Source organism: Balaenoptera physalus (assembly GCF_965194825.1).
Source record: "Balaenoptera physalus genome assembly, chromosome: 2".
In the NCBI taxonomy this organism is placed as follows: Eukaryota; Metazoa; Chordata; class Mammalia; order Artiodactyla; family Balaenopteridae; genus Balaenoptera; species Balaenoptera physalus.
Window position 1 is genome coordinate 141,404,307 of NC_138883.1, and position 26,243 is coordinate 141,430,549.

At 50.1% G+C, this 26,243-nt stretch overlaps 1 protein-coding gene across 2 annotated transcripts in view; it reads left to right on the top strand.

Annotated features, from left to right (window-relative positions):
- The window catches only part of ACAN (aggrecan), a 63,222-nt gene that overhangs the window by 17,654 nt on the left and 19,325 nt on the right, over nt 1–26,243 (top strand). For both annotated transcript variants that reach the window (XM_082450911.1, XM_082450912.1), the window contains exons 2-11: nt 10,003–10,079; nt 11,840–12,223; nt 13,168–13,342; nt 14,655–14,782; nt 16,522–16,815; nt 17,822–18,226; nt 20,073–20,247; nt 20,746–20,873; nt 21,974–22,267; nt 24,052–24,267. In XM_082450911.1, coding sequence (XP_082307037.1) covers nt 10,010–10,079; nt 11,840–12,223; nt 13,168–13,342; nt 14,655–14,782; nt 16,522–16,815; nt 17,822–18,226; nt 20,073–20,247; nt 20,746–20,873; nt 21,974–22,267; nt 24,052–24,267 — 2,269 coding nt within the window. In that variant the 5' untranslated portion in view covers nt 10,003–10,009. The remainder of the gene's footprint in view (nt 1–10,002; nt 10,080–11,839; nt 12,224–13,167; nt 13,343–14,654; nt 14,783–16,521; nt 16,816–17,821; nt 18,227–20,072; nt 20,248–20,745; nt 20,874–21,973; nt 22,268–24,051; nt 24,268–26,243) is intronic.

The following is a 26,243-nucleotide window of genomic DNA, read 5'->3' on the forward strand; positions in this document are numbered from 1 at the left end:
ATCCCTGACTCATTCAAGATTCCAGTGTGATACAAGCTCCCTTCCTCCATCTCCTCCTGCCACCCCACCCAACAGGATCAGACTACTCAGGGGACATCAAGACTTCTGTTTGATGATTTAAAGGAAATTAGAAGTTTAGAGCAATTTGTCGTGGGAATCATCATTCCCTGCCTCTCCTCCTAACTGGAAATTAGCCATTTCCAGAGGCCTCATTCATGGATATTCTGGCCAGAGCTGCCAAGAAACTTCCCTGAGCTCACCCAGATAGCAAGTGATGAGTCAACGGTACGAATTCAGGTTGTATTTTTAAGGTACCCACCTTCTCCCAAACCATATTGTCTCCCTGGAAACTGAGAAGAGGCCATTTGAGGAAATTGCATGGGGTTCAAAGTGGACCCGAGAGAGAAGATGAAGAACAGAATATCTCTTGTCACAATAGATCCAGGTCAAACAGTTATTACTAGCAAGGACCTTTATTGGTGGGTGAAGGGAATCATGACAGAAAGGCCAGAGAGAGGAGAAATTGATGTTTTCTAAAGTCTTTTATGTGCTCTGTGCCCTGAACCAGGGTCTACTCCTTCCAGTTTCCCATTGTTCCCATCACCCACCTCCGCAGGGAGAGCCTTTACCTTCAAACCTACATAGACCTTCAACAAACCAAGGCCAGTGCTGTTTTTGTTTTGGGACCAGCATCCTCCTGGTCCCTGGTAAGGACAGTGAGTTTGGCCACAGATTGACGTTGGCAGAAATAGCTCATGGGCTGATGTCTGAAGCTAAAATTCAGTAAGGGCTTCCTTCCCTTGACTCGCCTCTCCCTGCAAGGAGTTGGACAGTTCTTCTAGCCGGTGGAGGCAAGAGTCCTCACGTGGCAGGGTGGGACATTAGAAAGGTCCAGAACACCCAGCCCAAGGGAGGGCTCTACTGACTTTTCTGGTGAGTTGGCTGATAGGAGGCCAATTATTCATGAGTAAGTTATGTTCATGCCTTTGCAGACACTGGCTGAGACATGGCCCATTCCATCAAGAATGACTTGATTGGAGCTCTTTTAAAAACCAGCCCTGAAGACCCCTGGAAGGAAGTTAACACGAACTGCCTGCAGCCCAGTAGAGCAGAATTGGATTTGTGCAGTGGCCATCTTTTTTGGACCCCTCAGGCAATTTGCCTGAAGGACTTTGGGGAAGAGCCGCCATGTTGGGCTGCAGGGGCCATTCCTCCATTGGACTTCTAGGCACGCAGGGAAAGACAGGACTCAGAGCTCTGGCCGGGGACCTCCCTGCTGATGGAAGGTCCAAGAGTGGGTCAGGACTCTTACTTGGGAATTCACCTCCTCCAGACTGGACCCTGTGTTAATCTTTGTCAAGATCCCCCCAGCCCTGCCCATATTCCAGGTGCTCTGTAGTCCTGGGCAGAGCTGGAGTATATGTGGATTTCCCTCTGATGAACTAATTAGCGATTCATTTTACCCTCTACCAATCCCTAAAACCCTCTGGATCTGAAATTCAATGAGAACATCCCCTATCTTCCCCTTAAGTTAAATATGTTTGTTGACTGAAGAGTGGAATGAATGAGTAAAACTAATGAATGTAGAGGGGCTGGGAATGTTGAGAAGAAACATGGAATTTATAGCCATAAGACCTGGGTTCCAAGCCGAGTTCAGCCACTTACTGTCTGTGTGACTTTTGGCAAGTTGCTTAACCTCTCTGAGCAGTCATCTCACAATCTGTAAAGTGAGGATAACAAAACCAATCTTTGAAAGGTTTTTTTAAGCATGGTGTTATGTACCATTATGATCAGAGTACAGTTCCTGGCACACAGTAGACCCTTCATAAAGGTAGTCTTCAGAGGGTCCCTGAAAGCACTGTATAAGCTGATTCTGACTGTAAGATACTCACCGTTGCCTGAGGGTGGAACGGGGAGGGCTGCCCTCAGTCAGTGAACATGGAGAAGCTCTGAAAGTGACAGGTCTTGTGTCACTGCAGGCGACACCAGCAGCATTAGGATCTTACAGTCCAGAATTTTACTTGAACCCACATCCTGTGCCCAGGCTTGGGGCGAATGCAGGAATGAGCCTAGGTTAACCAAGTTGGTGGGGGAGGGGGTCCCATGGTTTGTTACCATTGCAGATCAAAAGACCATCCGCATGGGGCATCATTTAAATTAGATCGAGGCATAAACTGTATTTGGGTGTAACTTCTTATCAAGTCAGCACGTGTTGGTTGTGGGGCTACTATGTGCAGAGCCCTGTCCTCGGCCACCACGGCAGGTGCTCAGTGCGTCTACACTAGACTGAATGCCGTGATGGGTGTACACGATGCAGCTGTTCTCTTCTCCCTCCTCAATGAGGGAGGGTTCAGTTGGACAAGACTTAGGAAAGGAGACAAAATTTACTGAGAGCCACACAGTTGTCTCTCATTTAATCCCCACGAAAGCCCTATGCAATGGATCCTATTTGACCAGCACTTTAGAAGTAAGGAAATCGATCCTTCAAGAGGTTAAATAATTGGGCCAAGGTTGTATGTTCACATATAAGTATCAGGACTGCAATTTAACAGCATCTATGTGACTCCAAAGCCATCTTCCACCCAGCCATCCGCCCACCCACACACCCGCATAAGTGCTTGGCCTGGTAGTTTAAACCAGCGGTGGGAAAGAAGTCACAAGCTGGGATGTATTCGTTAATTAATTGGTGGTAACAACAAGGAATGACAAGAACGTGGGCAGAAAGGAGATGGTTTCAGGCCAGGGTACCTGGAAGTTCCCAGGAGGTAGTATTTGCACTGCGTTCAGAGAAGGCTATGATTAGGTCCGATGTAGAGCTGTTCTACAGATGTAGAGTCTTCTGGAAAGAACAAACTGTGTGAGCAAAAGGAAGGATGGGAAAGTGCAGGGCCAGACCCAAGCCAAGGGCGCTGCTGGGAGATGAGCCCATGGCCACATTAGCAGAGATACCAGGTATGACAACATCTGGACCTGTGTCATTTCTTGATTTCTTTATTTTTTCTCCCAATTCCACCACTTGAGCCTTGCTCCTCCCCTTAGAGCCTCCCCTAATTCCTCTGAGACTTAGGCAGGACCTCCACAACCTCACAGCTCCCCTCTTTGCATCCCACTGCCCCTCACTTCTTCCCCAGCACATTGAGGGCACAAGGGACATCTTTCCAAGTGGGCTTGGACCTTCCCAGATATGCTGATCTTGGTGCAGGGGCAAGTGACAGATGAGCTGGTTCTTAACCATGGGGGAGGCTGTGATGTGACTGTGAGATGTGACTCACTCTGACCCCGTATCAAATGAGAGTCTCTTCTGCACTGTGTGGAGCTGGCATTTAGAATCTCAGAGAACTCCAGGGACAATTCTCCCACTCTGCCCCGTGTCAAAGATGGAAAATCTGACGCTCGGAGGCAGGGTCAAGGTTAGGATCCAGCGCCCACTCACTGATGTCTGCTATCTCTGCATATAGGTTTGTCTCCATCCGCTAGGCTATAAGCAACTCAGAGGAAAAACCTTCCTCCCCACCTCATTGTGCCCTTCTGTCTAAGCACAGTGCTGCTTGAGGCCAATCCTAGACAAAACTATGGGCTTGAAAGGTCGATCTACAGCCCCCCACCCACTGCCAGCCACCTTTTTCAGAGGACCCACTTAATTGCCAAGAAAACAGGAAAACATTTGCAGAATTTACTATGCTTTGGTGATGACCAAGCAAGTAACACAATAAGAATAAGGAAATCAACTATACAGAAAAAGATATAGAAGAAGAGAGAATACAGAAAAAGGAGAGAAGAGAAAGAGGAGGAAATACAAAAACAGTATTAGCATCCATGAAAATTACCTTCACAGTGTTCCTGGGGTGAAGCTTGCATTCTGATTCCAGTTTGCAGTTAGGAAAACTGAGGGCTTGCATATGTTCTCCTGGAATCAGTTTCCTGGCTCCCCTTTTGCACACCGCCCCCCACCATGTCTATTTAGAATATGTGGAAAATTAGCAGCTGCAGTTGGGATCACTCTGGCCAGATGTGTCCTTGGTATGGGATCCCTACCACTTCCCCTGTGCTGGGTTTAAAACTCCAATCTCAAGTGCATATGCCACCATTTGTATGCATGGATCCATGAGTGGTAAGAGAATAGGCACCACTGGGAAGTTAGCCTGCAAATAAATGATGGGCCGGAGGCTGGTGGCTAGGGGAATGGCTGACCTTGGTCCTCTTGAATCCCTCCTCAGGACTTAAGTCACAGACACAGAGCCCCTTGGGTACTGGCAAATTTTACTGGTCAGCCAGTCTACTAAATTCCAGCATCCACCCATTCGTTTAACAAGTAGGTGTCAAATACCATTTTTTGTCGTTCCTGACCCCCAACCCACTCCCCACCTGACCCGCACTGTGGGAATTAACACAGGAGGACTTTTTTTTTTTTCACTTAAGGCTTGATTTTAACTTTAAGGAGGTCACAGTCTGCATGATGAGGCCAAGCTAACATATGTAGAACAACAGAGAAAAATAAGTGCCAAAGTGGCTGTACAGGCAGTCACAGTTGGGAGAGCTGAACTGAGGGGCAGGGCCTGATGAGGCTTCATGGAGGACACAGGGGCCCTGCAGGGTCAGGGGAGGGGGAGTGAATACATTCACTTAACCAGCAAACATTTGCTGAGTCCACACGAATGTGGCTGTCAGGCTGGGCCTGGGAATATGACATGGAGATGACTGTGACCCCACCCTGCCCTCAGGCTGGCAATCTGGCCTCGGTTTCAGGGTCAGCTTCAGAACTCATGCAGGACAGCAAAATGAAGGAAGAATAAGGCTTCATTAGAAAAGGAGAAGTGCTCATTACCCTTCCGCCGGCCGCCTTCTTTATTTAGTATTAGTAACTTCCAGTAGTGTGCTGGTAAGCCTACTCTCAAAAAAGGAAAGAAAAAAAAGAAAAGCCCTTGTTTGTAGTGTTTCCTGATTTCCATGGTATAATACTCCCATCGTGACTAATTTCAAGCACTGGCTCTCGCTGGAGCCCTGGGAAGGGAAGACCCTGAGGGGGTCACACTCCTGAGCTGCACCCGGACTATGACCTTCCCAAAGTCACACACTGTACTGATGCACTAGCATTAATCATTACTGCTGTGCGCATCACAAGCAAGCAATATATGTCTCTAGCTGAGATTTATTGACTGCAAAATGGTCTACCTCAAAGGGCTGTGCCCCTCATGGGTGTTCAACAAATGTGGGCCTCCAGCCCAACCCTCCTCCCTCAGAGGCCTGGGGTTGAAGGAGGTGACTTCTAAGGTGCTTGGGCTTCCATTTGTTCATTCATTCATTAATTCATTCAGTAGATATTTCCTAATTGCCCTCTCTTTCCGCTGGATACTCTTCTGGGGGTCAGGCAGACAGTGAGGAACAAGCAGACACGGTCACCGCCTTGTGGAGCTCACGAACCTGGCATTAAGACAGCCAGTCCTGAGAACTCGGGACCAGAACGCTGGTCCTGGCTCCATCTCCAACTTACTGTGTGGCCTTGAGCAAATCACTTACCTCCTTGGGCCTCAGTCTCTTCACCTGTAAAATGGAAGAGTTGGACTTGATGTTCACTAAAGTCTATCCCAGCTTTGACCTTCTGTGGCTCCAGGGAGGGAGGAGAAGCCACATGAGGAACATTTGAAGGAACTAGGAATGTCTCCGTAGGAGAACAGCAGATGGGAGAGCAGATTAGACCCCTGAGGATCTGGCATGAGTCCCATAAAAGAGGAGTGGGCTTGTTTAGTGTAGTCCCTGAGGGTAGAACTCATGGGTGGAAATTGTAATAGGGGTGGGTCACCTTGACTCCGTCGTGAAATATATTGAGCACAACTGGAGCTGTGCAGCCATGGGTGGGTCACCCCGTGAAGGAATGAGCACTTCCTCTTCGATTAGAGGCTGAAGACCACCTGTCCCGGCCACATAGAAAGGATTTCCGGCAGTGAGGTCATGATTGTAAAACCCCAAAGCCATCAGTTCTGAAGGAACCAAAAGCAGTCATTTGGTCCACGGTGCTATGTGGAAGAAGCAAATAGGATGCAAAAAGATTACAACTCCATGAAACGCAAGTAGATGCCTAAGGAAAAAGACCAGAAGGAAAACTATCAAAACACGAATAATGGTTGGATTAGGATTGAGGATTATGGTGATTTATTTTCTCTAGTTCCTTATTTTCCAAATGTTTGGTAGGGTGGTGATGTTGTTTTTGAAACAAACGCAGTTTTATTCTTTATGGAAAGTCATCTAGTCCAACAACCCTCATCCCAGGGCAAGAAGCCTCCCTGTAACCGCTAAACTCTCTCCAGTCCCCACGTTCTGAGGGGCTCACCCAGGCCTGACACCAGGGAGGTGGGAGGAGAGTGGCGCTGATGGATGCCTGCTGAGTGTCAGACCCTGGGCTGGGTACCAAGCCAGAGACGCAGCCCCCATGCTCCAGAAGCGGGGCCTGCCTGGCACATTATCCTACTCGGTCTCTGAAACAGCAGTGGAGGTGGGTCCTGTTTCATTAAAGCAAGAGGTGGCCGAGCCAGGACTGGGACCCGGGTCTGGGGGTCTCCACTGCACGTTGCTGGAATAGGAATTCAGGGCAAGCAGGCAAGCTGCCCATTCAATCCCATAATCTGATGGAATAAAGGTCAAAGGCCCAGCGGGATTGGCAACCATGGGACAGAGTCTAGCTGATGGGGAGGTGGAGTGTTTTCCTGTGTTCAGCTATGGGTCTCTCTCTCTCTCACACACACACACACACACACACACACACACACACACACACACACACACACACACACACATGCAGCCTCAGTCAGGTTCAAAGCACTAGCAAGCTTACTTTCTCCCATCAAGCCTCCTAATAATTCTCTCCTAAAAAAGCCGATTCCTTGATGATGAACCCAACCTCACACACACGGATCCCACAGAAGCTCCACTCACACACCCCGGTCTTCACCCAGCATCCACTTCCCACCCTCCAGGCTCCTCTTTCCCTCCATTTCAGACGCCCCCTTCCCCCTTCCTCAGTCCCAGCTACCCAATCCCCTCACCACACCTAACTCTGCCTCCCATGGAGAAAGGCCTCCCTGTTGACGGGCCTGGCAAAGTCCATCTCCTCACATAAAGGCTCAGTGAGTCCTGGAGACACTTGGAACCCAGACAGAATGGAATTTCTCCCTATTTTCTTTACAGCTCAGAAAACACACGCAAATACAAGAGCATATTTATTGCGATATTTCTATCCCAAAGTTTGTCTTAAAAAAAAGAAGAAGAAATAAAATTAGTTTCTCTGCCCACACCCCGCCTCCCCCATGCCCACTCCCTGCCCTTTTCATTCCTGGCTGAGGCCAGGGAGAAAAACAGAGCGGGCCCAAGCCCCACAGAGAACCATTGCCTCCCGGACAATGTCAGGCTTGTTCAGAGAGTGAGGAAAGAAGCACAACTCTGAAAACATACACAGAACTTCCCCGTGAAGGGTGTTCTGAGGGAAGAAGAACAGGCGGCCTTGTGTCTGGACACGGTTTCCCTGAGGCTCTGGGAAGACGGGGGCCCGCAAGTCTAGCCCCCTCCTCACAGTGGAGGAGACACCTGACCAGTTTAGCCTCCGGGGGAATATTTCTTGGCCATGACGGATCACACTGGACCTGAGAGAGCCAGAACCTGGAGCCCCAGAGATTTTTCTTTTTGAAGACAGCCTCTAAGGAGAAAAATCCCTAAGGAGAAGCAAGGGGCTGCTTCTTAAGCCTTTGGGATTTCCCAGACTTCCTACTTATTTTCTGCCTCATGGCTCCATCTCTGGGCCCCCAGCAGCACCCATACAGACGGCCCTTCATCCCTCAGGTGCCCAATGTATGTGGAATGAATGAAGGATAGCAGTGGAAAGATCACTCAAACGACAGACTGGGGTCACCCAAGAGGGTCCCCAGGGTCCTGGGCCCTGCCCGCCCCTCCCGCACAGATTCCAGAGATGGGGACCACGGGATGCCCTCATCCTCACATCCATCCGGCCCCAGCTGATGGTGACTGAGCCAATAGCGACGCCTGCTGGGCCATCAGACGCTGACAGAGTCAAGGTCAGGGACACTGGCCGCAGCTTCAGTTGGGCATTACTCTCAGCCTCTGAAAGCTCCCTTCTTGTCTTTAGTTCCAGGCTTCCTCCCTCCTTCCGGCGGAGCATGAAAACACTCATTAAACCAAGACTAAACGCTCACAGACTGAGAGGAGGGCAGGGAAGGCGCCAGTGCAGGTCCATCCAACAGAACAGCTCAGTAAACATCCTCGGGCACGTGTCATGGGGTGCAAGTCACAGGTGTCGGCAGTGTGACTGCACACCCTCTAGCTGGCAGTGCCACATCCTGGCTGCGCGTTAGAACCTTCTGGGGAGCTTTTAAAACGTCTGAGGACCAGGCTGAAGCCCAGGTGATCTCAACGTGCAGCCAAAGTTGAGAACCACCGCTCTGGTTGATCTCTTGCAAATTCAGATGGGTCTTCTTGGGGTCTACCTGCACTGGCCCACTTGGAGTCAGGGTTCCAGTAATGCAGGGGATGCCCTTCAAAGATTAGTATACTTAGCGTGACAGTTTTCCAGCACATGGCAATAAGGAAAGTTTGTTTCTCTAATTCACATGAAGTCATTGTTTGGGCCAGCAGGAGGGCTCCAGGGATCCTGGGCTCTCATTTCTCTCCTAAATTATTAATCTGTCCATCCCACAGAGCTCTCTGGGTGAGCGTCCTTCCCCTGACTTGAACCAGGCCCCTGAATTGTGCCCCAAATCTTGGAGCACACTCCATCCTAAAACGCACAAGATTCCTGAATTTGAAATTGGTGACAGGTCCAGATTTCATCAGGGAGGTTGGGTAACTCATGTCACTTTTCTGGGCCTGGGGAATTGTGTTAGGGTTCTCCAGAGAGATAGAACCATTTGGATGTGTGTATACGTATAGAAAGAGATTTATTCTAAGGAATTGGCTCACATGATTACTGAGGTTTTTGGCAAGCTAGAGACCCAGGAGAGCCAGGGTGTTGTTCCAGCCTGAGTCTGAAGCCTTGAGACCCAGGAAGAACCAATGTTTCAGTTCGAACCTGAAGGCAGTTTGAAGGTCATCAGGCAGGAGAAATGATCTCTTATTCGGGGGAGGTTCAGCCGTTTTGTTTGACTCAGGCCTTCAACTGATTGGGCGAGGCTCACCCCCATTAGCCGGGCAATCTGCTCTACTCAGTCTGCCAATTTAAAAGTTAATCTCATCCTTGGGACTTCCCTCACAGTCCAGTGCTTAAGACTTCGCCTTCCAACGCAGGGGGTGTGGGTCGATCCCCGGTCGGGGAGCTAAGATCCCACATGCCTCACAGCCAAAAAACCAAAACATAAAAAGCAGAAGCAATATTGTAACAAATTCAGTAAAGACTAAAAAATGGTCCACATCAAAAAAAAAAATCTTAAAAAAAAATGTTAATCTCATCCCAAAACACCCTCATAGACCCACCCAGAATAACGTTTGACCAAATATTTGAGCCCAGTCAAGTTGACATAAAATCAACCATTGCAGGGATCCTTTAGGATGAGCCTTTGTTGGTCAGAAGATGAGAGGTTCCCTAGAAAAGGTAGGAGGAGGTTTCCAACCTCATACCAGTAATTAAACTGAGAAATCTGTGAAGGTTTTGTGAGGAGGGGATTCTTGGAGAAGATATCTCTCGAGTCACGTGCAGCTTCCTTACCGTTTTTTTTTTTTTCACTTTTATTGGAGTATAGTTGATTTACAATGTCGCGTTAGTTTCTGCTGTACAGCAAAGTGAATCAGTTATACGTATACATATATCCACTCTTTTTTTAGATTCTTTTCCCATATAGGTCATTACAGAGTACCGACAGAGTTCCCCGTGCTTATACAGTATAGCCTCCTTATCCTGATGCAATTTCAGATACACAGGCGAGGAGTTTATCACACTTGTCATGTGACACATGACCCTCAACCTTGCTGTATCTAAACCTCCGAATAACTCCTCTCTTCCAGGTGAACTATGACCACTTTACTCTTCGTGTTTGTGACTCTGAGAGTCATCGCGGCAGCCATCTCAGTAGAAGTTTCAGGTGAGGACGTTCCCACTCATGTCTCATCTACCCAGCAGGCACTGGGGACTGGACTCTGGGGATGGGGGAACCGAACTTAGGCCTGCTGGCCCTGGTGGTTACTCTGGGCCATCACTCTAGAGGCCCCTCTTACCCTCCTCCAGCCCCAAAGCTCCCTAAAGAATGAGGAATCTGTAGGGCCAGTGAGATGTGTCCGCTCAGATCTATGCTCCCTCTGGGTACCCAGAACGCCCAGAATTCCCTGCCCAGCTGGACCCAAGTCACTTCCAGGGCTGCACGGTTAGCTCCTCTGGGTCCATCCTCCCATGGAGGAACCACGCCTCCAGTCTGAGAGGGGAAGGGGTGGCTGTTTGAGTGTAGACAGAGCTGGGATGTGAGGGCTGGGGTACACACAGACCCCTCAAAGTGCAGAACTGTGGTGGGAAGAGAAGGGGCCCTGATTTCCCCTCCTCCAGCTTGGCCAACACATCTCAATGCAAAACTCTAAGGAATCCAAGAATTCTAAATTTGAATCTGGCTTTTCATTTTGAAAAGTATCACTGTCAAATAAGAAGATAGAACATGTTTTACTGAACAATCTGTTGGCTTGATTTATAGCTTTTAAATATTTAGACCTATGGTCCATGGGTCTCCATCTGCACTCTTGCTCTGGGACCCACAGATATCCACCCCTGGCTGTAACCTGGGGTGGTTAGGCCAGGACAGGCCTGCATGGACAGGCCACGCAGCTCACGAGGGTTAGTTGAGAGCTTTAAAAACTTTAGAGCCAGGCGCTGCTGTCACTTCCAGCCGTCCCCAGAGAGCCACCACCACTAAAACCACACTGTGTCATGTGCTAGGGCTGAGTATCAGAGGGAGGTTTCTGTGAAGGGCCTGGTGGTGACCGGCCAGGACATCAAAAGGTGACAGTTCACCCCAAACATTCCTGGCTCCCCTTTCCCTGCCTTGTTATGTATCTGCCACCCACAAATACCTGAAACATTTTTATTTTCAACCTCTAGGTTCTCCTGGAAAAAAAGGTTCAATAAGTGTATGAATCTCCATGAAAGGTGCTATTTTTTCAAAGGCTCTTTCTTTCCAATTCCAGGAAGATCTTTGACTTCTAACGGGGTTTGGCAGACACGCTGCATCTTCCCTATCAATGCTCTCCATGTGTTTTTGTGGAGTCTAATCATATCCCACCCCACCCTAGTCTGACCCTTTGCAGACTTAAATGTCTGATCCTCTCTGATGCTTCTCCAGCTAGGCTCCCGATCCCCCAACAGCAGAAGAGAATGATTCATCCTTCTGCAGGGTCAGGATGGAGCCTGAAGCAGACCTCCTTAAGTATTTGATATTTTTATATCTTAGCTTTAAAAGTTGTGTGGATTTTTTTTCCTCCCTATAATAATTTTTTCTATCCCCAGATAATTGTTTACCAATTTTTGGGTCAAGCTGTCACTCCAGGAAGATGGGTTCTGTTTATCCTATGGCTTGGCATCGCTTTGGGTACCCCAGTTTGAGAAACAGAGAGGTGGTCTCCCCTCTGAAGCTTCCCCTGCCCTTCTCTGCAGCCCTTTCTGGCTCCATAGTTCCTGTCCTGAGGCACAGAGACCAGAGGTCTTGAGAAAGCTGCTCTGGAAAGGGAATTCCATATGGCACAGGATAGACACCAGCACACTCGTGGGACTTTGTCATTTGCAGAAGCACTGACAGGGAGGCTGGGTGGTCCTCTCTGGGCACTAACAGGTCTGTCTCCCACCCCCGTGTCTCCCGCACAGACCCTGACAGCTCGCTGAGTGTCAGCATCCCTGAACCGTCCCCGCTGCGGGTCCCCCTGGGGAGCTCCCTCACCATCCCCTGCTACTTCATCGACCCCATGCACCCCGTGACCACCGCCCCCTCCACCGCCCCCCTCACCCCAAGAATCAAGTGGAGCTGCATTTCCAAGGAGAAGGAGCTGGTGCTGCTGGTGGCGACTGAAGGGCAGGTGCGGGTTAACAGTGCCTACCAAGACAGGGTCACGCTACCCAACTACCCGGCCATCCCCAGTGACGCCACCCTGGAAATCCAGAACCTGAGCTCCAATGACTCTGGGATCTATCGCTGCGAGGTGACACACGGCATCGAGGACAGCGAGGCCACCCTGGAGGTCGTGGTGAAAGGTGAGAGCCTCCTCCCACAGGGGCCCTGCTTCACCTGCAGGAAGAACCAGAATGGCATCCTCTCTCGGGCCAGGCTGTCTGGCTTTCAAATCCTGGCTCCTCCCCCTGATGGTTTGCACCTCAGTCAAGTTGCTTAACTTCAGTTGCTTCCCCTGTAACACAGAGCTGGTAACATCACTCTCTCTGGAATTTAAATGAATTAAATTCTTCAGGGCCACAGTTGCACGTAAATGACAGTCTATTCTTTCCATCAATCCTGTGATTCGGTTGCCTTGTGATCATCCCCATTTTACAGACAAGCAAACTGAGGTTAAGTGACTTGCCTGAAGTTTCCCTGGAAGTGAGCCAGAGCAGTCTCCTGACTCTCTACCCAGGTGTCTTTTCCCTCCCCCACCTCCAGTTCCAGAAGCCAAAGAAAGGGATGAGGACTCCCTGGTTCCCTTGCTCTAGATGGACCAAGGAATATGGTTGTCCTTGGTTGGCTCTAGGACTTCAGTCAGCACCAGATTTTTCCTGCTGGGAGACTCTGCCGAAGACGGTCCACTCCTGCCTGTGCCTTAAACAGGATTCCCACTAGGATGCCCCTGGGCTGAGGGTGCATGGAGCTCTAAGTGTCTCTTTCTGCAAAGCAAATATAGGGTCCTGGAATGACAAGAAAAAATTATAAGGAGGCAGATTTTAGTTCAAGTCAAAGAACTTTCTGATTATCAGAATTATCACAGGTTTCCAAAAAGATGCCTTGTGAGGTAGTGAGCTCCCCGTTACCGGAGGTGTTCCAAGAAAGGCAAAAGGACCACATGCAAATGTGGAGACAGGAGCCACCCATCAGCTAGGGGTGCGACCAGATGTCTCTACATCCCCTTGACTCCTGCCCTAATTCTGCAAGGGCCTGGGTGACGGGAGGCTGTGCCTGACCTGCTCTCTTGCCGTCGCGTGTCTTGCAGGCATCGTGTTCCATTACAGAGCCATCTCCACACGCTACACCCTGGACTTCGACAGGGCGCAGCGGGCCTGCCTGCAGAACAGCGCCATCATCGCCACGCCCGAGCAGCTGCAGGCCGCCTATGAGGACGGCTTCCACCAGTGCGACGCCGGCTGGCTGGCAGACCAGACTGTCAGGTGAGCCCCAGGCCACCATCGGAGTAGGGTGGATGATGGGCTGGAACGTTGACCAGCACTGAGCTGGTGCCAGCCTGACACAGAGCCCAACCTCAGCTGGGTCTGAAGGGATGCCTTGACCAGTTCTAGGTCAGGCCCCGATGACCTGTCCCAAATCCTTGGTCTTCTGTCCTGCGGTGGAGTGAGTGACCACTAGCAACTTTGCGCTACATGAGCATTTTCTCCATGCAAATTACACATGATTATTCTTCCTACTCATTTTTCCCTTTGCCATGATTTCTTCACTTACGTCTTTTTAAAACTTTGTTGTTTATATATTTTTGTAAACCACTTTACATTCAGTTTGTCTTTAATAAGGCAAGACATACATAAATTAAGCTTCTTGGTGCATTTTTCCCTGAGCACAGCTGCTGAGGAATAGGTTGCACAGCAGGACAGTCAGAGCCCTGCCTTCAAGGGACTGCAATTGTATGATCAAGCCTGTAAAAGCAAGATGAGACAATTCATTGGGGATGGATCAGAGCTCTAAATGCAAAAGCCAGAACCACAAAGCCACAAGGAGAAAACAAAGGGAAATACCTTTGTAATCTTGGGGTAGGCAAAAGATCTTAGGACACAAAACCCATTAGCCATTTTTTTAAAGCAAGATAAGACAACAGCCTAGCATAGTGCAAGAGCCCACACCTCAGCCTCAGAAAGAGCTGGGCTCAAATCCCAACTCTAACACTTGGAAGCTGTGTGACCTGGAACAAATTGCTTAACCTCTCTGGGCCCCAGTTTCTTCCAGTTTAAAATAGAGTCGTTATAGCACCTCATTTGGTTGATGTGAGACTCGAATGGTACAGAGCAGGGGTCAGCAAACTATGGCTCATGGGTCAAATCCAACCCACCCCTTGTTTCTGTAAACAAAGTTTTATGGGAACACAGCCACTCCTGTTATTTTGTCTGTGGTTGCTTCATTCTCACTACAATGGCAAGGTCACAATGAAGACCCTATGGCCTGTAAGACCTAACATATTTACTATGTGCCCTTTTACAGAAAAGATTTGCAAGCTCCTGATAGAACATGTTTGGTACCAATAAATATTCAGTAAAGGGGTCCTCCTTTAATCACCAGTAACGGTGAAAACATATATCTTAATAAAGCTGAGGAAAAAGCTGTAGAAACAAGTAGCCCACAGATCTAGGCAGATCTCAGCAAACACATCAGTAAGTCACCGTTTCCTCCCACAAGGGAGGAGGATACAACGGCAAGGGCCACTGGCCCTCTCCATCCCCTGACTGTCACATCCCTACTTTGGGTCCCTGGCAGGTACCCCATCCACACTCCAAGGGAAGGCTGCTATGGGGACAAGGATGAGTTTCCCGGCGTAAGAACCTACGGCATCCGTGACACCAATGAAACCTATGACGTTTACTGCTTCGCAGAGGAGATGGAGGGTGAGGCCACCCACGCCCCTCCCAAGAGCCGGCTCCCCAACCCCTTCATCCTGCTGACCCTCAGGATCACAGGGGCCTCCTCCTGGGCAGGGCGTTAACCCAGGACATCACACCCTCAACACCCCCTTCCTCCCGGCCCCTGCCCCTCCCCCCTCCCCCACCCCCAGCCTCATCATGCCCAGCGTGGGTGGGGGAGGGAAGAGTTCAGGAAGGAAGGGTCTGGCCCCCTCACTCTCCACTTTGGAGAGGGCCTCAGTGGCCCCAGGTACCTGCAAACTGGGCCATCACTGGGCCCAAGAATATTTATAGCTGGTCTCTCACCTGCCACTCTTCCTCCCAGCCAGGACCCCCGCTGCTTGACCAGCCCATCGCTGTCCCAAGCTCCACTGCACAATTAAAGCCCAGCTCAGCCTTGTCACCCTCACAAAGGAGTCCCTCCCACCCAGGCCACTCCAGGGAGAGCCTATCAGAAATGTCATTCCCAGGAGAGCTGGCCTCCCAGCCACCCTCTCTCAGCTTTTGTGCTGCCAGCCCCCAGCCCTATCCAGGCCACCCCAATGGGCTAGTTCTGGAGAGCACCAGGGGCAGCGAGAAGGAACCTATAGTCTTTCTCTGGTTTGTAAAGGGAGTTAAGTTTGGTCACAGTCAGAGCTGAGCAAGTTACCCAGGCAAGTGGATGACACCCTTTACCCCATCAGCACTCATTCACCCATTTTGGCATTGCAAACTCTGCACCTCCACCCCTACCCTGAGATCACGGCTGCACCCAGGCAGGAGAAGGGCTGACAACCTGGCCCACTGTGAGGCAGGGAACCTCCCCAGCTTCCTCACCACCGTGACCCCTTTCCTCATTCTCACCCCAGGGCCCAAGCCGGTAGATTAAGTAACGAATATTTGTGTTCCCACTTTGGGCTAATTAAAGACACTGATTAGGGCCAACCAGAGCTGCCACTGAGCAGGGACAACCAGAACAACCCCCGGCAGCGATGCCCACAACCCTATCCCTCCCTGCAGCACAACCTTGTTAGGTTTTCAAAAACAGTAAAAAAGAGCCCACAGGCCCCCACCATTGCCCTTATGGACACTTCGGGGCCTAGAGACCCCAATTTGGGAAACACTGCTATTAGGGTCAAAGTCTGATGCCTGCTTTTCCCATCAGAATTTGGAATTGTAAAAAGGATTGCTCTAGCGACTTCCCTGGTGGTCCAGTGGTTAAGACTCTGCACTCCAATGCAGGAGCTGTGGGTTCGATCCCTGGTCAGGGAACTAGATCCCACATGCCTCAACAAAGATCCCACGTGCTGCAACTAAGACCTGGCGCAGCCAAATAAATAAATTTTTTTTAAAAAATCAGTTTAAAAAAAAAACAAAAAAGGATCGTTCCAGTGGGCAATGCTTGACTCATAGGAGGGATACCCCGGTGGCAGGAAGTTCCATAGCAAAGTGCGGGCGAAGATGCTTTCCGGCAGGAGTTTCCTCCCGGGCCTCACATTTGCTCTGCACTTTCCTCACTTCTTTGTCTTTTTGGCAGCTTCTTTATTGGTCCCTGTTTTAGGAAACTGACATCACCCCACCTAAAAGCCCATAGGAAGTGGAGGGCAGGATCTGAAATACAGACATGTGGGACCAGGGCTTTGAGAAGTTAGAGGCCAAACCCCGAGGAGCCACATGGATCTCCCTGGGGACACGGGGCAGGTGTGGGAGGGAGCTCCTCACCCTGCTGGCTGTGTCTTTCGCAGGCGAGGTCTTTTATGCAACATCCCCGGAGAGGTTCACCTTCCAGGAGGCAGCCAATGAGTGCCGGCGGCTGGGCGCCCGGCTGGCCACCACGGGCCAGCTCTACCTGGCCTGGCAGAGTGGCATGGACATGTGCAGCGCCGGCTGGCTGGCCGACCGCAGCGTGCGCTACCCCATCTCCAAGGCCCGGCCCAACTGCGGGGGCAACCTCTTGGGCGTGAGGACCGTCTACCTGCACGCCAACCAGACGGGATACCCCGACCCCTCATCCCGCTACGACGCCATCTGCTACACAGGTGCGCTTGGGCTGGAGGCCGGAAGGGGGATCGTGCCACCGAAATTGGGGCCCAGAGGATGAGATGTTAGAGTGGGGGGCTGGTTTCTACCCCCTCCAAAGGGCCACTGGGTACCTGAACCCCTTGTCTTAGCACTCCCTATTTTCACGGGTTCCTAGGGGAGCTAAGGTAGAAGCACTGGAGGCTGCAGCGTACCCAGCCCTAAAAGTAAAACTGAACTAAAACTTTTTAAAATGTTTTTATCTTATATTTTACACAGTCTAGGTTATACTTACAATTAAGTGCTAATTATTGAAGGGGAAAAAAAAAACAATGAATAATTTGGAGTTGAGTAAATTTTATGACAAAACTGGTGCTAGCACAACAGCATAGCTCATTTCATGTTTAACTTCCACAGCCTGATCTTACATGAAGAGGGTTACTTGTGCAAAAATAATTAGGATTTCCCCCAAAACTTCTCTTAACCTTTCAATATTCCTACCACCCTGTTTGAAGTTCTAGCATCCTCATGGTTGCTCTCTTTGTTAATTACTAAATGGCTTGTTTCTGCCAGACCCCCGTTTGTTCATGACTCATGGCACCTTCATCAACTTCATGAGCCCCTGCATCCTTGGGAAGATTTTTCCATTTCTCTTTGTAGCTGATTTACATTGTCCGGTTGGCTAGTTATAACATCAGATGGTCAACAGATACTCACAGGATAGGTAAGGAGACAACTGGCTGGCATTAATCAGGAAGGGATGTTGGAACAAGATGGCTTTACAAGCAGTGAGCTGATTGGTCAGTCTTGTGCTCTGGTGACTGCATTCTCTTGCAGTCTGGAGACCGTGGGCACGCCTATAATAAATACTCAAATCGTTGAGGACCCTGCAATGGGCCTGGCCAGGTACCAGGCACACAGTAGGTGCTTTCCTTCCTTAGCAGAGGAGGAGACCATCCGCTACTCATCTCCCCCAAGCCAGCCCCAGGCTGAGCAATAATGCCTGTCTTTAACCCCCGGCCCCAGGTGAAGACTTTGTGGACATCCCAGAAAATTTCTTCGGGGTGGGTGGTGAGGAGGACATCACCATCCAGACGGTGACCTGGCCTGATGTGGAGCTGCCTTTGCCCCGAAACATCACCGAGGGTGAAGCCCGAGGCAGCGTGATCCTCACGGTGAAACCCGTCTTTGACGTCACCCCTACCGCCCTGGAGCCCGAGGAGCCCTTCACTTTTGCCCCCGAAGTAGGGGCCACCGCCTTCTCTGAGGCCGAGAACAGGACTGAAGAGGCTACCCGGCCCTGGGCCTTTCCCGAGGAGTCCACATCTGGCCTGGGCGCTCCGACAGCCTTCACCAGCGAGGACCTCGTCGTGCAGGTGACCGCAGCCCCAGGTGCAACCGAGGTCCCTGGGCAGCCACGACTGCCGGGGGGTAAGTGCCCGCCCCCTCAGGGGGCTGCATCGGGGGTAGGTGGAAAGGGCTTGGCCTGGGGGTCTTCTATACCTTTAGCTTAACCTGGGACAAGCCTCCCTCCTCTCAGACTTGACTCTCCTCATTTGTGAAACAAGGGGGATGGGCCAGACCAGTGATACCCACGCTCTTTTGTGTGTCTATGGCTCTTTTGCCACAAAGCATTTCCTTCCAATGAAGTCATAGGTGGTATATATCAACAGGTAGAGGTGAAGTGTGATGGAGAATGGGGGCTCTTTTTCCCAGGGGCCCTCCTAGCCCCATCAGGCACTTCCGCAGAATAGAACCGCTTGAGATTGGCTGCACTGGGTGACCCCTGGGCCTCTCACAGCACTGACCCTCCAGGACAGGGGTCAGCAAACTGGCCCGTGGACCAAATCCAGCCCATCCTCTGTTTTTATATGGCCCATGAACTAAGAGTTAAGAACCTTTTTAAATACTTGAGGGGAAAAGTCAAAAGAAGAAGAATATTTTGTGACATATAATGAAAATTATATAAAATTCAAATTTTCATGTCCACAAATAAAGTTTGATTGGAACAAAACCACACCCATTTGGTAACATGTTGTCTGTGGCCATTTAGAGCTATCATGGTAGGATTAAGTAGTTGTGCAGAAACCATTTAGCCCACAAAGCCTAAAATGTGTTCTGTCTGGCCCTTTTCAGAAAACGTTTGCCACCCCAGTTCTGGGATGATGGTGTTTTAGGTGCTTAATAAGTGTCTGGATGATTGGGATGTCACATCACCTAAAGCCCAGCTGGTCCCCAGACTCAAGTCTGTGATCAGGAAGGACATATTGGGGTGGCCTCCTTAAGGACCTTGGTGGTGTCCCCTCCTGGAGGAGGGGCAAATGGACACTGCCATCCACCATCACACCCACGATGCCACCAAGTGAGATTTCAGCCTGAATTGCCCAGATTAATACAGTATGTTGAGAAGGAAGAATTGTTTGGAAGTTTTGGAGTAACACCAACAATAGCTGAGTCCCAGGGTTGGCCCAGGGCTGGAGAGACCCTCAATCTCTCCACGTGGCCACCACATGGGAAGGTGCCAATGGACACATGAACATCTAACCCAGAACAGGACAAGAACAGGGGCAGACTCAGATTGGGGATCCACAGCTGTGACATAAACTGGCCAGTCACCCAGGGGAGTGTCAAAAGCAAATGTGTGTCCAGCTGAATGCAATGGGGGAGGCAGAGTAAGTAGGGGCTCCAGGATAAGCTACGTGGACCCCAGACCCTTTGGGAATCTGGCAAAAGCTATGAGTTCACTCCCCAGAAATACACCCGGTGCACCCACACAAACTCTTGCAGCCACTTTCAGGAGGACCACCCACCCACTGAACCCTGGAACCTGGGCCAAGTGGAAGAAATGCAGTGGTTGATTTCTTCCTTATCCTTCTCTATATTTTCCAAATGCTCTGTAATGATTGTTTATTCTTTCCATAATAAGAGAAAATGCATTTGTTTTAAAGAGTAATGGGAAAAATGAGCAGCCTAGGAGTGGGGAACCCAGAAAGGAGGGTTGGGAAGACTTACGGCAGAAGAGTCCTAGAAGGCTCTCTCAAGGAGGTGGCTTTCAGGAGTGGTTTGAACAAGCAGAGAGGACTAGCTTGACTAGGAATCAGATCGGGAGTAGGAAAGGAAGGAGGGGATGAAGGGAGGTCATTCCTCAAGGAGCCAGGGCTCCCTCCACACCTGCAGAGCCTTGAGAACCAGGCACCATGGTCACTGGCATTGTGGCACCTGGTCCGTGCCTTGAGCCTGACCTGTCTCTCTTTCTCTCCCTCTCCTCCCCACCCAGGAGTTGTGTTCCACTACCGCCCGGGCTCCTCCCGCTACTCACTGACCTTTGAGGAGGCCCAGCAGGCCTGCCTGAGCACCGGGGCCGTCATCGCCTCACCCAAACAGCTCCAGGCCGCCTATGAAGCAGGCTACGAGCAGTGTGACGCCGGCTGGCTGCAGGACCAGACCGTCAGGTGACAGACTAGCTGGGGTCCCCTCTTAACCCAAACCCAACCATGAGAGGTCAGGCTTGGGGAGCCAGAGCGGGCACCCACCACACTGCATGCCCATTAATTAGTGGTTTCTGGCTAATCCCTTAATTTCTCCCTCAGAATCAAGGCATATTCTGAGACAGTGGGGATGGGCCTCAGGTGACATTAACTCCTTGGACATTTCACCTGAAGAGACATAGAGAGTGCTCCTTGTCAAGCCCCGCAGTCCTCCCCAGCTTGGCCCTTCCATGCCGTGGGCTTTCTTCTGAAGCCAGGAATCCCCCAGGGGCCCCCAGACCCTTCCCCCAGCCACACAGGGAATGTGCTGCATGAGAGGTTCCTTCCTGGTTTGAATCCCACTGGACAGCAGAAGACACACCCTGCCCAAGTCCCCAAGTGACCTGCCGGCCACACTCTGAGGCCCTGCATCCCCAGCCCCCAGAACAGGCCTTCATCCGCCCCTCCCATCCTCCTCTGCAGATACCCCATTGTGAGCCCACGGACCCCGTGTGTGGGTGACAAGGACAGCAGCCCGGGGGTCCGGACCTATGGCGTGCGACCACCATCAGAAACCTACGATGTCTACTGCTACGTGGACAGACTCGATGGTACAGACCACGTTCTCACATTTCGGTCTCTAGACAGGCAGGGGGCTGACGGGGTGACACAGAGAAGAGGGAATTACCATCAACCTAATCCCATTCCCACCTGGGCGGGGAGCAGGGGAAGGATCCTGTTTAAGAAAGAAGGGCTTCCCAGCCGGTGTCTCAGGTCAGGCCCCTCCTCTCCCTCCCAGATGGTTCATGTGGATTCCCCAGCATTGCAGGGGAGCATTGGTTTCTTGTAAAAGCAATAAGTTCTATGGATAAATGAATTAATTTACTTACACCAAAAAGTATTATATATACCTTCTGCCTCATGGAGAATCCCAATGCCCATGAACAAATCAAAGGCTCTGAGAAGTCCTGCAGTAAAAACAATCTCTTTAACTCTGCTTAACCAAGCATCGCCCAAGCTTAGTTAAACACAGACCCTTTGTTTGGTCTTATTTCATTTCTTTTCATTTCAATTAAAATCACCAAATTACCGTTCCAGTGAACCCAATTTTGGAAATGCTCGTGTTCAGGAAAGATCTCAACATTGCCACCCACTTGTTTTGGGAACTGGACAAGTTACTTAACCTCTCTAGGCCTCAGTTTCCTCATCTATAAAATGTGGCTGATTTATGCTTATGCCAGAGACTTTTTTGAGTATTAAATAAGACGTGCATGAAAAGTGTCTGGTATAAGCAGGTTTTCGGTAAATGTGAACTTCCTTCCCCCAAATCAGACAGAGACCCGGGTATTGTTCTGGGTATTGGGACCCCAACCCACAACAGTGGCTACAGGCCCCGCCTCCTGCCCTCGATGAGCTCACAGGGTGGGGATGACAGTGGGGCGGGTGGGTTGGCAGGTCCACAGCATTCAGTGCTCAGTGATTAAGTGCTGTGGTTTAGGGGAGCACAGGGTGCCCAAGGGAGTTCTTCTCTTAGCCAGAGGAGGGGGTGCCTAAGTGTGACTGGAGAATCCGGAAAGGAGGGAAGGAGGGGAGGTTCCTTCCATGGAGAGACACCAACTCGCTTAGTTCAGCTGCCCTGCCCCTGGGTGAGCAGAGGCTGCTCTGGCCATGAGGGTGGAGGGTCACACCTGCCATCTGCCTCTGCCCCCAGGGGAGGTGTTCTTCGCCACACGTCTGGAGCAGTTCACCTTCCAGGAAGCACAGGAGTTCTGTGAATCCCAAAACGCCACACTGGCCACCACGGGCCAGCTCTATGCTGCCTGGAGCCAAGGCCTGGACAAGTGCTACGCTGGCTGGCTATCTGATGGCAGCCTCCGCTACCCCATCGTCACCCCAAGGCCTGCCTGCGGCGGGGACAAGCCAGGTGTGAGAACCGTCTATCTCTACCCCAACCAGACAGGCCTCCTGGACCCGCTGTCCCGGCACCACGCCTTCTGCTTCCGAGGTATGTGCCTTCACCTCTCCTCCGGCACCCCTTCTGTCTGGGGTGGTGACTCCACTGGCTCACCCCTCCTGACCTCCGTCCATCCATCACAGCAAAGAAGAAAAAGTCAGTTTTTCGGGGCAGGGGCAGCTCTGGAGCTAGCATGACCTTAGGCTTTGACCCCAAGACAAGCACATCCTTCTAAAATGCTCCCAGAGACACATAGAGAGAAATGAGTAAGAACTTGGGCTCTAAGATCAGGCAGACCTGAATTTTAATCATGGCTCCGCTGCTTAGTAGCTGTGTGACCTTGTGCAAGTCACTTAACCTCTCTGTTCCTCTGCTTCATCTATAAAATAGTGATACAATAGTTCCTACCTCAAAGAGTTGCTGGAAGGATTAACAAGGGTAGTGCACACAGAATGCTTGGCATAGTGCCTAGGACATAGTAAATGCTCAATAAATGTTACTTTATTATTATAAATAAATAACACATATATATACATATACTGTTTTAATTTGTACACCTTTGTCAAATTTTCACCTTCTAAATATTTCTGTGATGAGTTTAGTCAAATTATTATTCTTCACCAAGCACCAAAAATTCACATTTTAAATTGACCCATGCTGGGTACTTGATGCCATGTTACCAGAGTTCTGAGAGTGACGTCATCAAACAACTCAGTGGGCGTGGCCAGGGCATGGCCAAGGGCTTGCTGGGTTCTGATTGGATGAGTTCTCACAGGGTCCACGGGTCTAGATGCACTGCCTAGAATGTAGATTGTAGTAATGGCTTTTGCCATATTTTACATATTATACATCAAAACTCAGTATATTTGTAACTGCCCGTGAATCTGTAATTATTTCAAAATAAAGTTAATTTTTAAAAAACCCTGAGTGCCCTAAAGTTTCCCAGACTTTCAGGTCCCCTTTTAAAACCTAATTCAAAGAAAGTTCAGTCCCACTCTGCCAGCCTAAGAAAGCCAATCCCCTCCCAGAGGATTTGATGAGGCTCTTACCCCAGTACCCTTCTCCCTGCTCTGGGAAGTAGAAGCCAAGCCAGTTAGCCTCCCAGTAAATTCCTCCCATGCATCTCCACCATCCATTCCCAACCCTCTGTAAACTCAGCCTCTTATATAACTGCCAAGAAGTTTGGCTTCCTTCCCAATCGAGCCCACTAAACCAGAACAATTACCCCCAGTCAATGAATCCTGCCTTCAGCCATCAGTGCCAGGATGGCTTCATGCATTTTAAATAGCACTCTCCTGATTTTGATCCAGACACACTTGGAATATAATTTCTGTCCCTAAGAAAGGCAGCATCGTTGCAGTACTTGAGAGCAGAGAGTCTGGCACCAGATACTTGGATCCAAAGACTAGATCTATCACTTAGAAGCCACTGACACTGGACAAGTCACTTAACTCTGTGCCTTAGTTTCCCTATCTGTAAATGAGATAATAGTATCTGTTTCACATGGCCATTGTGGGATAAAATGATTTTATATACATAACACCTTTAAACAACGCCTGGCAGGTATAATAGATTCTGCAGAAGAGGTGCCCCAGACCACCCTGAAATAAAGTGCCGATGGTGTGTACATATCGATACAGCTGATGCAAAAGGCTCTTATTAATTGAGGACAAGAGCCATCCTACTGGACTGGGCGGGGCGGTGGGAGGCCGAGGACAAGTAAGGTTTGTGCACAGGCCTGGCCCACCTCAGAATCCCGTAGTTCCCCTCAAGAAGGGCCAGCCTGGGTCGGGTCACTGGTAAGAAGGAACCCTCACCACCCACATGCCCTTTAGGCGTCTCGGCGGCGCCCTCTCCAGGAGAAGAGGAGGGTAGCGCACCCACAGAGCGCCCTGAGGTGGAAGACTGGATCGCTACTGAAGTGGGGCCCAGCGTGGCTGCGGTCCCTGTTGGGGAGGAGACGACTGCAATCCCAGAATTCACCACTGAGCCAGAAAACCAGACGGAATGGGAGCCCGCCTACACGCCAGCGGGCACTTCTCCACTGCCAGGTCTGTGTGGCTTGGGCTCCGGGGCACGTCCCGATGCATCACACGCCTGGCAGCCTAGGGTGTGCCCTGGGTGGGCGGAGGGCAGGGTTGTCCCTCCCTGGGACTTGTGCTCTGTTTCCCCAGCCCTTACACTAGCTAAGTGTGCCGCTGTGGGCAACTTCGGGAGAGAAAGGGCAGCTTTGTTCATAAAACACACCTCTTCCCCTCTCTCTCTGTCTCTGTCTTTCTCTCTCTCTCCGCACTGTCTTCCAGCTACACACCCCAAATGCCCAGCACTGTATCAGTCAGAAAGCTCTCACTCTGTGCTCCTGCATTTACACGCCTCCTCTCTAACCTCTTAAAAACTCTCTTGCAGGAGGAGCTCCAGTAGAGGGGAAAGGGCCTGGGAGGGGGTGGCTGTGGGCAGTCTGACTGTGACCTGTCTCCTTGCCCTGCTTCTCCTTCCATGTCCCTCTTCTGGGCCAGGCGTCCCCAGTCAGAACTTGCTGAGCAACATCTGTTATGATTAAATCAGATGGGACTTGATGGGATGAAATCTGAAGACCCCAAACCCTATTGGAAAAAGCGTTTTGTAGCCATAAGGTTTGGGAAATCCTGGCTTACAGGAAGATACAGATTTCCCCCACTGCAGACCTTATCAGAGCCTTGGATATGCTAATATGCTAATATGTAAGGCAGAGGGGGGCAATGTATTCAGTGTGTGCCAAATGAATCTGATCACAGGGTCTTTTTTTTCTCACGGAGCATTTTCTTTTTTTAAAAAATTATTTGTTTGTTTATTTATTTATTTATTTATTTATTTATTTATTTATTTATTTTGGCTGCATTGGGTCTTCGTTGCTGTACATGGGCTTTCTCTAGTTGTGGCGAGTGGGGGCTGCTCTTCGTTGCAGTGTGTGGGCTTCTCAGGGCTTCTCATTGCTGTGGCTTCTCTTGTTGCAGAGCACGGGCTCTAGGTGCACGGGCTTCAGTAGTTGTGGCTTGTGGGCTCTAGAACGCAGGCTCAGTTGTTGTGGAGCACGGGCTTAGTTGCTCTGCAGCAATGTGGGATCTTCCCAGACCAGGGCTCGAACCCATGTCCCCTACATTGGCAGGTAGATTCTTAACCACTGCACCACCAGGGAAGCCCCTTCACGGAGCATTTTTAACATGGCCCCCTTTGGGTAAGGCTGAATTAGAGCAATGCACAGTAACCTGTGTGCACCTTTTAGAGTCAGCTCGCCCAGGCGTACATGCATTTGAAGAAAGGAATATATCAAGGCTTCCCAATAATTTATCCAGTCATTCAGTGCACAGTTCCCAAGCAATTTGGCCACACCAAGTGCTCCTCTGGGTGCTGGAAATGCAAAACCAGAAGGTAAAGGTGCATCAGTGAAGCAGGTGGGATTCTAACCCCGAGACCTCACCCAACAGCCACACCTGCTTGAGGCCCTTTCCTTGACCTTCACCAGGACAAGAATAACCAGGTCCTCTTTGGCATGAGTATGTGGCTTGGCACAGGACTCGGGAAGCCACTAACGGGAGTTATCCATGGGAGGGGACTCCAGTGGCCCCATAGAAATGTTTTCCAATGTTTCTTCAGTTCCCCACCACCTCACTGATTTGAGCCTTATCAGGGAACCATCTCTACTGCTATTAATTCTGTACCTTTTTCTTTAAATTGACTTCCTTTTGAAAAGAAAGGTAGATGTATTTCAAAGAGAAACATTGTATCATATCTGTAAGTGGCTATTTTCTGATATGTGCTGTGTGTGTGTGTATATATATATATATATGTGTGTATATATATACACATATATATGTGTATATATATGTGTGTGTGTGTATATATATATATATATATATATATATATATATATATATATATATATATATATATATATATATGTGGTTGGCCAAAAAGTTCATTCGGGTTTTTCCATAGCCTCTTACGGAAAAACGCAAACGAACTTTTGGGCAACCCAATACACGTATGT